The sequence below is a fragment of the Ambystoma mexicanum genome, chromosome 7p, assembly GCF_040938575.1.
Source record: "Ambystoma mexicanum isolate Mex_15411 chromosome 7p, UKY_AmexF1_1, whole genome shotgun sequence".
NCBI lineage: Eukaryota > Metazoa > Chordata > Amphibia > Caudata > Ambystomatidae > Ambystoma > Ambystoma mexicanum.
This window is the reverse complement of record NC_090939.1, coordinates 862,692,374-862,705,218: the sequence shown is the minus strand read 5'-3', so window position 1 is coordinate 862,705,218 and position 12,845 is coordinate 862,692,374. Positions and strand designations below refer to the sequence as shown.

The window sequence follows — 12,845 nt, the reverse complement described above, 5'->3', positions numbered from 1 at the left end:
AAAAGTGAACAAGAAGAAAACCACGCTCTTCCCCTACAACAAACCAGATGACCCCGAAGCAGCAAATCAAAATAGAGAGGGAATACCAACAGTGCCACACAAATTTAAATATCTGGGCATCAACATCACAAAGAAAACAAGGGACCTTTACAAAGCAAACCTCACCCCACTACACTACTGTCGGACCTTACAAAAGACTTGGAGAGATGGGAAAAATTAACGATATCATGGCTAGGCCGCTTCAACGTAATTAAAATGGTAATCCTCCCAAAAGTATTGTACCAGTACCAGATGCTCCTGTTTGAGATCCCAGGAAAGCACTTCTCCGAACTTAAAACCAAGCTCCTAAAATTATTGTGGCAGGGGAAGAGACAGCGAATAGCATACACAACTCTGACGAAGTGCAAGGAGGAAGGCAGAATGGGGTTCCCAGACTGCTATACGTACAACTGCGCCTCCCAAATCAGAGCCCTGATACCACACGGAGAGGTGACAAACAAAAACAATGGGTAGCAATAAAAAAACACCTCCTGAGACCCGTAACGCTTGGGGAATGGCTCTGGGCCCCAAAATTCTCATTCCCAGTGAAAGCCCTCAACCACCAGGCAATGGGATCCCTACTACAGATGAAATGAAAGGACATACAACATGGCCCTCGCCAATGAGCCACATTTGGGACCCCCGCTCCCTCATTAGAAATGAGATCCGGGAACCCCAACGCTTCCAAAAATGGTTTGAGGCAGGCCTGGAAAGAGTAGGGCAAATGATAAAATGAGATAAATGCATAACACACCAAGAAATGGAAACGAGCCTACAGCTAAAACCCCTTGAACCTTTTTCTGTTCCTACAATGAAAGGGAGTCCTGACTGCTCCAAAATGGAAGCACAGGCTACAAAGAGAACTAACACCCCTTGAAAAAATACGCAGTGAAGCCACCTCCACCAAAGGTCTCGTCTCGGTGCTATACAAGACTCTCCTTGACAACCACCAAAAAAGCGATATGGCTCATAAAAAAAAGATGGGGAAAGGATCTGAGCCCCAAAATGACTGACCTCCTATGGAAACAGATGTGAAAATCAGCCCACAAAACCTCCATCTCTGCTCCATACAAGTTACACGGCCTAAAATTGCTACAAGGGTGGTACTACGACCCAACACGCCTAGCCAAAATATACCATCAAACCAGCCCCCAATGCTGAAGAAAATGTAGGACCCAAGCAGACTACTGGCATATGTGGTGGGCCTGCCCAAGAATCCAAGAATAGCATGGATTAAAAGAATGGACAGGGTAGAAAGGGAAAGCGACCCCCGGCTGGTCCTATTCGGTCTGGGAGAACAGGAAGATTGGTGGGTGAGACTCCCCCACATGCCACCCTTCCTACTGCTAGCGGCCAGGGTCTGCATCACCATAGCCTGGAAATCGCCAACACTCCCGACAGAGGCAGACTGGGCGCGAAAAGCCAGAGAAATATACGAAATGAAGAACAACACAGCAGCGCTCCACGAGATATCACCCAGCAGAGAACTAGAATGGGCACCCTTCCTGGACATCTACTAAAAAGGTACCACCCCAACATAAACAGATTATCTAATTGAAACACTTGCTACCCGACTCATATTTACGCTTAGCTCTACTCATCTCGTCTCAAGGGGCAGGGGGGAGTGAAGGGAAAGTGGCTATTAATGTTCCAATAGACAGTAACAATGTAATGCGAATGACTTGTTGGATAAAAAAATGCTTAATGAAAACAAATTGGAAAAAAAGATGGCATCTATGAAGAGATGTGGATTTCACATTTTGAGAATCTGTATAAGGAAACGAGATCACCCTTCTTAAGGGAGTGGAACACACTGCAGATGAACAAATCCCTAAGGGAAGATGATCACCTGACCTTCACCCTGGAAGAGGTCAAGGGAGCGATCCACTCTCAAAAACCCAGCGAGGCCCCAGGGCCGGACATGGTTCCTGTAGATTTGTATTGCAATGAGATGGAGATATGGGTGCCATATTTTGTGAATGTATTCAAGACGGTACTAGTGGAAAATAAAGTACGAGCCTCTTGGCCCCAGGTGTGCTGGTCCCGATATTCAAAAGTGGGATAGAACATCACCTACCAACTATAGACCCATCTCTCTTCTTGATACAGGGATAAAACGTTTACAACAGCGTCTTGGTCAATCTAGAGGCATGGACACGGGAGTTGGGGGCAATTAATCACCTGCAGGCTGGATTCCATCAAAACACCAGTACTATAGATCAATGTTTGAGATCACGTCTGACAACAGAGAAGTATGTGACCCTAAGAGATTACGTCTGACAACCGAGAAGTATGTGACCCTAAGGAATATGAATGTCTTGGCAACCTTTGTCGACTTTAGGACAGCTTTTGACAGTGTTCCGAGAGTACAACTATGGAGTGTATTAAGTGATTTGGGCATACCTGCCACAATCTTGAAGGCTGTGCAGATACTGTACACAGGTAATAGAGCTGTCATAAGGCACACTCTAGATGGCCGCACAACTGCTAGGGTGAACATTGAAATAGGAGTCAGACAGGGATGTGTTTTAGCCCCTAGTTTGTTCTGCCTGTTCATCAATGGGGTTATTGCTAAACTACTGTCTAGGCCGACTGATGCACCTACCTTTTCAGATAGAGATGTTTCTTAGCCCCTACTTTGTTCTGCCTATTCATCAGTGGGGCACCTACCTTGGAAGCTGAGAAAGTTCCAATTCTTATTTTTGCCGACAATGCTGTCGCGCTCTCCCTGACACCTGTGGGTCTGCGTATCCAGTTGAAGATTTTTGAAAAATTCTGTGATGAAAATGACCTAGCTATTGATACCCAGAAAACGAAATCCCTGACATTCAGGAGGCTTGGCTCCAAGAAAACTCCTAAACTTGAACTGAAATTGAGAGATGGGCCGAGTGAACAAGTATGCTGATACAATTATCTGGGGGTTAGAGTAAAAGATGACTGCACCTTGGGTGACCAGATTGACAGTGCAACATTTACATTAGCTATATATAGCAGTGCAATATCCAGATTTGCCATGGAACATGGGGATGGTGCAGTGAGTGTCATCCTGGAAACGTACAAAGGCCAAGCTAGGCAAGCAGCCCTATATGGGCCGAGATGTGGGGCATGAACAATACTGGGAAACTTCAGATTGTAGAGCAGACATTTTTTAAATCTACTTTGGGATTGCCAGTTAACGCGCCAAATCTTTCAACCTATACAGAAATGTACCTGCATAATATTAGTTTCATATGTAGAGCAAAGCTGGTATATTTTTGGGCCCGGGTGTGAGCTAATACCAACCTGGGTAAATGCAGGAATGTATTAAGACACCTATTGACCCAAGAAGGGTATCAAAACCTGCCCTGGTTTGTGGCAATTAAAAGTGAACTTTTAGCTATAGGATGGAGCAATTTCTGGCTTAATCCAGAATCAAGTCCAGTGACCTTCAAAGCTAAAATAAAACCGGTATATGTGGCATGATAGGAAAGAAAAACCTCAGTCAAAATGGCGCTGTCTAGTAGTTTAACCAGCTACTGTCTGTTAATGGAATCACATGGGTTTCAGACATATCTGGACGCAATGCAACTTAAGCAAATGATGGCACATTATATGAAACTGCACATGGGCATTGTTCCTCTCGCAAGTCTGATAACAAGTGGAAAGAGACTAATCCGCCAGATTGACCGCATTGCTCGAACATAATACAAAAGTGTGGCCCATTTTGTTCTCTCGTGCCCAAGGTATGTTGATATAAGGAAGAAGTACCAGAGTCCCTTTTTTAAGCAACATAGAATGAGTAGTGCCTGTGATGTACTACATCTGTGCATGGCAGCTAAGAATCCTTTGGCAACACACTGCTTAAGGAATTTTGTGCTATGGGCATGGAGGAGAAGGATATAGGCCATTATCCAGTAGACTGACAGCACGCGTTGAATACTATTTGCCCAGTACAAGATGAAATATGTATTAATGTGAATGTCAAAATATTGTGGTGAATCTTGTTCTGATTTCTTACACCAGGTGTTTCCAATAGCATTTGTGTGCCTACAATGTATTTTAGGGGGCCAGTACGTACGCATTGGTTTTTACTAGAATTTCTTTTTAATCTTTCTTATTGGATTGTGTATATATTATTACTGTCAAGTTACTCAATTTTAATGTATGTATTTATTTGTTGTATGATACTTTATTGGCTGAAATAAAGTACAACGAAACAAAAAGTGTTTGTCCTTTTAACTTTTATGCAGTTCCAATATCTAGCAGTTACAATATCTAATATGTTCTTCTGTCAGGTTTTGGGCTCCTCATTTTCTTAAACCAACACAGCCTGCAGACTATTTCTTGTATGGCATTCACTTCCAACTTGCCTGGTGTATTTCCCTACCAGGATTTTTTTACACATTTGCTGCTGACTGCTGTACTCTCCTGCCATGCTTTCTGGACTAACACTTTTACAATTACTTGGTATACTCTCCTGCACTGGCTTTCTATAATAATGTGCTTGTAACTGCCTGGTATACTCTCCTGCCAGGGCTTGTCTCAATTGCACAAACGTATAGCTTCCTGGTGTACTCTCCTGCCAGGGCTTTTCAAATGTGAGCTCCTGTGCACTCTCCCACCTTTTGGTGGTTCCGCTTTTTAGCCTTATTGGCTAATATACGTGGTTTCTTATATATCGTCTCTTTAGTGTCTCTCTTATACGCTTGCAACATGCATTGACAAACATCTCTCTGCTTAGAAAACTGCTCTTTCAGTCTTTCTCCAGTTTCGTAAACTGCTCCTTTTCTCTCTCTCTTGGTTTTGCTATGTATAATTATGTCAGTTTGGCGTGGCCGCATATACGCCCCAGTTTTCCCTCTGTCCCTTCATGGACTCACCGGTTTGTTTCTCATTTCTTCTGTGGTCCGCCGGTGACGGTTTCCTGTTTTGTGCTTCGCAACCATTCTCCACTGTTTTCCTGCTTCCCGAGGCTTCCGCTGCGCTCGTCTGCTTCGCAAGGAATTGCGGTGAGCAAAGCGATGTTCTCCTAAGCCGGCTAGCGCCCAGGAGCCCTATACTGCCTTCTGGAATTCTCACAGCGTTTCATCTGCTTCCAGCAGCCTTCTCCCTTCAGGTTTTTCGAGCCGATTGGCTCCGCCGACTTTCTTCCAGACATTCCTACACACAGAGAGGAACAATTTGCTCCTGCCAGCAGCTTGCGTGCATTACTTGCTTCAGTGATTTAAATGTTCCGGGGACAGGTGTGCGCACGCTGCTACTAGAGTGCTGCCGGTGCTTATGAATTCCTGCGCTCTGCATTACTCTGCATCTCTTCTCGTCTCAATGTTGTGGGGATTGTGGTAATAGTAGTCCCTTCCTGAAAACACTGTATGAATGTTTGCAATGGCGTTAATTGCAAACTAGTTTTCATAATTTTACAAGAACGGTTAGATTTTGAGGGTTGGCCTTTGCGGTCTAACAAAAGACTTTTTTTTACTATTTCGGTTTCTTTCCCTAGAAAGTCTAGGGAAAGTAAGGAAATTATTCTTGGCCCTATTAACTCTTGTAGGGTAGTTTTAGAGTTAGAGACAAATGCCAGGATTATTATGGTTTCATCCTGACTTGGGTCTGGTGTTTTCACCCCTTCTGTAAATGTAATCACATGGGGCCAATCAAGGAAGATCTGAGTGGCCTCTTTGGGTTCTTTGCCTGATCAGGACTCCGGAGTGGAAATGGCATTGTGAGAGCTCCCCGCCGGCCAATCCTCCACTGGCTGTTCATGCCACTTTGCCAAAATGCACGTTTTAAAACTCTTAAATGTGTGCTCTGCTGACATCAAACCGATCAAACACCTGCAAAGGAGCATGCTTTTGTGCCAGCCCCTCAGCCCTGCATTGTCATTTCTGTAAACCGTGAGCAGTACTGATCTAGCCTAAGTGCTGCTCTTTGAGGTACCGAATACCTTCGGATTTCCTTACCTCTTGCCTGAGATAACTCGGTTTAACATCAATCACCATTTGACTTATTACAGAGAACTACCTTTAAACCAGTGGCCAAGTTGTCAAGTATATTTATGAATGTTGTGCCTGGAACATTGCTTTTGTCTCCTCAGTTTCATTCATCTGATTTGCTTGAAATGACCATCCACCTTTAAATCCACAACTGTTTTAACACAATCCCATGTTATAAATGCCTCCATACTCCCTTCTTTTAAGTCAAAGCCCATCAAATTCATCACAAACTGGTTAATCTAGATTATTTTGCTTAGATTGCAGCATTGGCTTGTGTTTTAAGTGTGCAATGAAAAGGCCCTCTTTTGTCATTTTGTTGATGTGTGTATTCTGGACAAGGTTTGATTTGAACTGAAAACATTGGCTATTGCATTGTTTACAATGGTATTGCTTTATTTTATTTTTTCAGGTATTGTGTCAGTCGCCCGCAGTATAAGACCTCATGTGGCATCTCTTCTTTAATATCATGCTGGAACTTCTTATATAGCACATTAGGAGCAGGAAGGTAAATCTCAGTATTTTATTGTAATCTTTATTACAGTTCAACGGTTGTCATACCGGTATCATGCTTTTTCAAATTGTCATTTCGTTCTCTGCTTTACCACTAGGTTACTCTGTCCTTCCTTGTACATTTAAAAATAATTACGTGCAAAGCTCATTGTTCAATAAAAAGTTATGTGGACACTGTATCAGGGATGTAATAAATACTTGTTTGTGCATCCTAAACTGGTAAAGGGAATGCACATGATTTAACAAATGATACCAGTACATAAATGTGAGTGGAATGCCAACTTTTCCATGGCATAGTGCCTTTACATATAGTATTGCAACAAATGTATATTAACATAGGTAGTATTTCAGAAAGCTGTACCGGCTCATGAAGATAGTCTGTGATGAGTGACGACAAAAATCATGTTGGCCAGAGTCTGTTAACCCACATAATGTAAGCGAGACCCCATCTCTCTGCTGTATCATATTTCTGAATCCAAATACCAAAAGGTAAGCTTTTATACTCATTTGCATGCAATGATGGCTGTTAGTTGGCAGCAAATCGATTTTACAGGTTTAAACCAAGTGAGGGCCATTAATAATGGATACAAACTTTAAGGCTCACAAACTAAATTATTAACTGTGATCCCCCACTAGTCTAACTGCGTAACACTGCTGCAAACCGCATTAAAATGTTCCATTTTAAAGTACTGTAGCATAATCCTTTGTGGTATAGACCACTTTTCCATGCTGGAAAAGACCACTAAAAATGGCTTCCAAATTTCACATCCACATAGCTGCTCATTGGAGTTTTTCTTCCAAGCTCCATTTCATATTACTTATCACAGTTCAGGATCCCACAGCCTCCTGTTTCGTAGCTCTCATTGATTTTTTTTTTCTTTTTATTTATTTTATTGTTTTATCGTAACATACAAAAAACAACATAACATTCGTGAAACCCTCCCCCTCCCACTTCCCCAGGTCCAACCCGTGTTCCCTATTGTTCGTCTTAATTGGAGAGCCCTTATGAACTGCTTGCTTCTTCGTTAGAGGAAATTTCCTCTCGGGGGTGAAATAGTGTCACCGTCAGCGACACCCATTGTTGAAGGTCTTCACTAATGTCCTGTTTCTGTTCCCGCTGGGCATTCTCCCAGGCCCCTGTTTCCGCAGTGGACCATTTACGGAGGTCCTCCCACCACTGTGTTACGCTTGGAATCCTAGGGCTCTTCCACTCCATTGCGATGCGCCTTTCGGCAAGAATGTACATCAGATCTTTCATCTTGTTGAGTGGTCTGTTCTTCTTGTTTTTCTTGTATTTGCCCAGTATGCACGCCTTTGGAGACTGTATGTCCAAGGTTATGTCTGCTTCCATCACTTTTGTCTCTATTTGCTTCCAGTAGGTTTGTAGTGCCGGGCAACCCCAGAACATATGGGTCATGCCAGCACGGGGTTCTCTGCATTTGGGGCATTCTGTGACTCCTGCACCTTTAAATTTAGAGATGACCTCTGGGGTAAGGTAGGCTCTATTAATCATGTAGAATTGTATAAGTTGTAATCGGGCGTTTCTGGACACTTTCTTGTGGTAGTGGATCATGACTTGCCATTCTTTGTCCTCGAACTGTAGGCCCAATTCCTGCTCCCATTTTCCTTTACACTGAAGGTCTTGTCTGGTTGTGCCGTCGAGCAGCGACTCGTAAATCCTTGCGATTTCATGTCCCCCCTCAGCCGCATTCAGCATGTTTTCCACAACCTCTGTCCCAGCTTCAAAGTCGTCAACCTCAGGCCATCGAGTTTTGAGGACACTTATTACGGCTCAGTGCAACACGAACTGACCTGTAGGTAGTCCCGTGGTTTCATACAACTCCTCAAATGGTAGGATGCCCTGTTCGTTCGCCAGGTCGCCCAGGGTGGCAATCCCATAGGGCTCCCATATGTTCCTGATTATCGTCGGGCCATCAGTTCTGGTGGTCATTGTGGCTGCCAGCGGAATCTGAGGTGAGTAAGGGTCTTTTGTATTCATGGCTCTGCAGGCTCGCTTCCGAATCTGGATCCCGAGGTTGATTGGGTATGGGTGGTTCTGCTTTGTTTTTGGTGTGGCCCAGAGAAGGTCTCTAAGGAGCCCTTGGGAGACCGCCGGCTGTAGGAGTCGGGTATCTGTTGTCGTTTCGTCTGCCATCCATTGGATCACATTCTTTAATTGGCCTGCTAGGTAGTATAATTCGAAGTTGGGGATTTTCAAGCCTCCCTTGTCATAGGGCCTCTGCATTACCTCCATTGCCACTCTGTGCCGTCCCCCCTGCCATAGGAAACTCCTGCAAAGCTTATTCAGTTCTCTGAAGAATTGCTGCGGGATGTAGTATGGGACGTTTGTGAAATAATGTAGGAGACGGGGGAGTGCTACCATTTTGAGTAGTCCCGCTCAACCGGCCACTGAGAGCGGTAGCCTGCCCCAGAGGTTCATTGCTTTTTCTAGACTGTCTCTGGCTTTTACTGTGTTCAGAGCATGTTCGGTCTTGGGGTCTCGGTGGATAGAGACACCTAGGTATCTGAAGGAGGATGTCTCCCACTTAAATGCCAGTTTAGGGAGCCTCGCCACTTAGACCCCGCTCAGGGCCGCCAGGGGGAAGAGGCAGGATTTGTCATGGTTGATTTGAATGCCAGTGACTCTGTGGAACCCCACTAAGGTTTCGAGAATGTACGGCAGTAAGTGTTCAGGGTTACTTAAGTAAAGGAGCATATTGTCAGCGTACATAGAGACTAAGTGGGTTACCCTGTCTATCTCAATGCCCCCATCCTCGTATTCTTGTCTTAGGTATGCTGCAATAGGCTCAGCAGCTATGATGTATAGCATGGAGGAGAGGGGACAGCCTTGCCTCGTGCCTCTGTGGAGATGCCATTTCTCAGAGTAGGTGCTATTAGTGCGCACTCTGGCTGTGGGGTCTGTATAGATTAGCTTAACCCATCTTCGGAAGGCTGGCCCTATTCCCATTTTGGCCATAGTGGCGTGAAGCCAGTCCCACCTGACGGAATCAAACGCCTCAGTGGCGTCTAGGGATGCCACTGCGCATTTGCTTGACCTGCCTTCAGTGCTATGAATGACGTGGTGTAGTCTGCGTATATTCTCTGTGATGGAACGCCCGGGTACATATCCCGTCTGATCCTGATGGATCAGCTGCGGGATTACTCTTCTCAACCTCCTGGCCAACAGTGCCGTCAAGATCTTGTTGTCTACGTTTAGCATGGACAGGGGCCTGTACGAGCTGCAGTCGTCCCCCTCTTTGCCCGGTTTCAAGAGCGGTATAATCACAGCTTCGCGCATGGTTTCCGGTAGGGTACCTGCGTCGTAAGCTTCCTTATAAACTTGGGCCAATAAGAGGGCTAATGTGTCTTCATAAGTTTTATAAAACTCCCCGGGGAGTCCATCGGAGCCCGGTGTCTTACCGGAGGGGAGTGATCTGATAGTGGCTACCACCTCTTCGGGGGTAATGGGGTCGTCTAGGGCCTCGGTAAACTGCTGTTCTAGTGTGGGCAGTCTGATAATATCTAGAACGTCCTCGATATCAGTGTCGGCAGTCGATGGGGGCTCGGCATAAAGTGCCTGGTAGTATTTCGTGAATACCGAGTTTATCTCGGTCTGCATGTGCGTTGATGTTCCGTCAGGTCTGTGTATGAGGCAAATGGGCCTCCTAGGGGTTTCCCGTTTATAAAGCCATTCTAGTAGTTTCCCCGGTTTGTCACCCATGGCGTGCTTCCTCTCTATGTGTTTTGCATAGCTAAGTCTCCCCAGTTTTTCCCAATGGACTAAGCATGCCTGTTTGAGGTCCTGAGTCTTCTTTATGTGGGCAGGGTCAGGTGAGGACTCGACTTCGAGTTCTCTCAGCTCGCCTTCGTCTCGACCTAGCAGGGTCGATATGGATTTCTCAGCACCCCCTTTGGCAGCTATCATCTCCCCCCTCATCACTACCTTGTACGCCTCCCATGCCGTGCGGATGTGTTGGACACTGTTCTCATTAATTTGCCAGTAGTCCAACGTGCAGCTGCGGATCTGTTCGCTGAAGGCTCCATCCAGTAGAGCCTCACTCCTGAGCCTCCACGTGGGTGCAGGAGGTCGGGGCGCTAGCACTGTCCAGTTGGCTGTGAGTGGGGAATGGTCAGACAGCACTCTGGCCTGATATTGTGTGTCTTCAAATGAGGCCTGGTGTTCTTCGCTCACTAGTAAGTAGTCTATTCTAGTATACACTGCGTGCGGGGGCGAGTAAAAGGAGTATCCTCTCGCTTCAGGGTGATGCTCTCGCCAGAGGTCTACTAGTGCGTACTGTTGTGTCAGATCTTTCAGAATTTTAGCCGGCGGGGAGGGGCGGGAGTGCTTGCTATCAGACCTGTCCATGCGGGGATCTAGGGTGCAATTGCGGTCTCCCCCCCCCCATATCAAGATACAGTCTCTGTATGGACCCATCCTAGTGTATAGGGAACGGAAAAAAAACTGTGGCATCATGGTTGGGGGCATAAGAGTTGATCAGGCAGACCTCCCTCCCTTCTATGGTGCCATGTATCAGGGCCATTCTTCCCTCGTCGTCTGCTTTCGTGTGGATTAGATGTATAGGGACGGTGGGGGCTATCCATATAAGGACACCCCTGGCATATGTAGAAAACGTGGTGCCTATCGTCGTTCCTCTCCAGATCCGGGCCAGCGCCGCTGCTTTGGAGCGTTCAGGTGCGTTTCCTGCAGGAAAGCGATTCCGACCTTGCTACGTTTCAAGAATGAGTGAATTCTACGCTGTTTGACGTAGCTGTTCATCCCTCTGACATTCCATGTCATGATTCTAATTTTGTCAGCCATGTGAAGTTGGTGGTCTGATGTTCCGGGCTTGCGCCTGGGGTAAGTCTGTAAAGGGTTCCAGCGCCTTTGGGCGCTCTAGGTGGTCATGGGTCTGAATACTCGCTAATTCCCAACTGGGGTCCCCAGGTCTGGGTTCCCCTTCCCAAAAAACTTGAAATTCGCTTTAACATAACACGTCTAGCGAGGTTTCCCTCGTTCTGACTTTCCCGTTTCCGCTCCATTTGACCTAAGGTCTCCAGGTGCCCTACGGGTGGGTTTAATGCACCCAAACTTCTTCAGGGGTCCTGAAGCAGGAACTCTTTGATTGTTGACTTGTGAGGAGTTATCGGACTCCCGAGCAACTCCTATGGAGATCAATGTTGCTGCGATGCGGTGCATCTTGGTTTCCATACGAGCCCAGCTCCATAGCTGGGCGACTTGTGTCACTTGGGATGCTGCTTCCGCGGCTTGCGTTCTCTGGGTTCTATATCTGGGATCTGATCCCTGTCCAACCACTCGCTGGCTTCCGCTGGTGTATCGAACAGTAGCGCTTTGCTGTTGTGTAGCACTTTCAGCCTGGCCGGGTAGAGAAGCATGTAGCGTAGGCCTGCGTTTTTTAGTCATGCCTTGGTAGAGATAAATTTGGCCCTCGCCATCTGGACTTGGAATGTGTAGTCCGGGTATATGGCCACTTTGGCTGAGTCAGGTTGTATGCTGCCACCCGATCTGGAGAATGCGAGGATCGCCTCCCTGTCTCTGTAATTGAGCTCCTTGGCTATTATGGGCCTGGGTGGGGCCCCCGGGGGTGGCCGTTTGATGAGGGAACGGTGTGCACGCTCAATGGTAAAGCCCTGCGACAGCTTACCGGCCCCAATTTCCTGTAGTAGAAGGTTCTCAACGTAATTCGTGGGGTCGCTCCCTTCAATACCCTCAGGAAGTCCGAGGAGTCTAACGTTGTTTCGGCGCGCCCGCCCTTCAGCTTCATCAGCTCTGTCCTCTAGGTTTTTTACCTTTTGCACCAAAGCGTCCACATCATTGAGTATCTGGGTTTTCGCCTCCGTGTTCTCGCGGACCTGGGACTCCAGTGCTTCCGTTCGATTAGCTATAGCGCGGACATCCTGTCTCAACAGGTTCAGGTCAATTGCTACAGCGTCGATTTTGGTCTCCATGGTCTTCTGTAGGGCCTTAATGGCTTCCAGTAGCTGTGAGTTTGCTGGTTCCTGGGTCTTTTCCTGCTGTGCTACTGTATTGGTGGTGCAGGCGTCAAGGCTGGCTGGGCCACAGGCCGTATATGTTTCCATGGTTGTTTGCCGCTGTTTACTTTTGTTGCCTCTTGCTGACATTTCTAACTGACCAGGCGGGCCACTGCGAGGCTATCTGCGGTACAGTGCTGTGGGTGGGACTAATAGAGTATGTTGGCTGCGACACCTTGGGACTATGGGTGCAGAACCTTTTGACATCAGCGCAGGAGGGGGGCATCAGGCTCGCCTCAGCGCCCCCAGGCTCATGTACGCTCGTGCCCCGGG

General features: G+C 46.6%; 1 protein-coding gene across 2 annotated transcripts in view; it reads left to right on the top strand.

Moving 5' to 3' along the window:
- The window catches only part of BIVM (basic, immunoglobulin-like variable motif containing), a 446,759-nt gene that overhangs the window by 197,263 nt on the left and 236,651 nt on the right, over positions 1-12,845 (top strand). For both annotated transcript variants that reach the window (XM_069637055.1, XM_069637056.1), the window contains one exon: positions 6,421-6,516. In XM_069637055.1, coding sequence (XP_069493156.1) covers positions 6,421-6,516 — 96 coding nt within the window. The remainder of the gene's footprint in view (positions 1-6,420; positions 6,517-12,845) is intronic.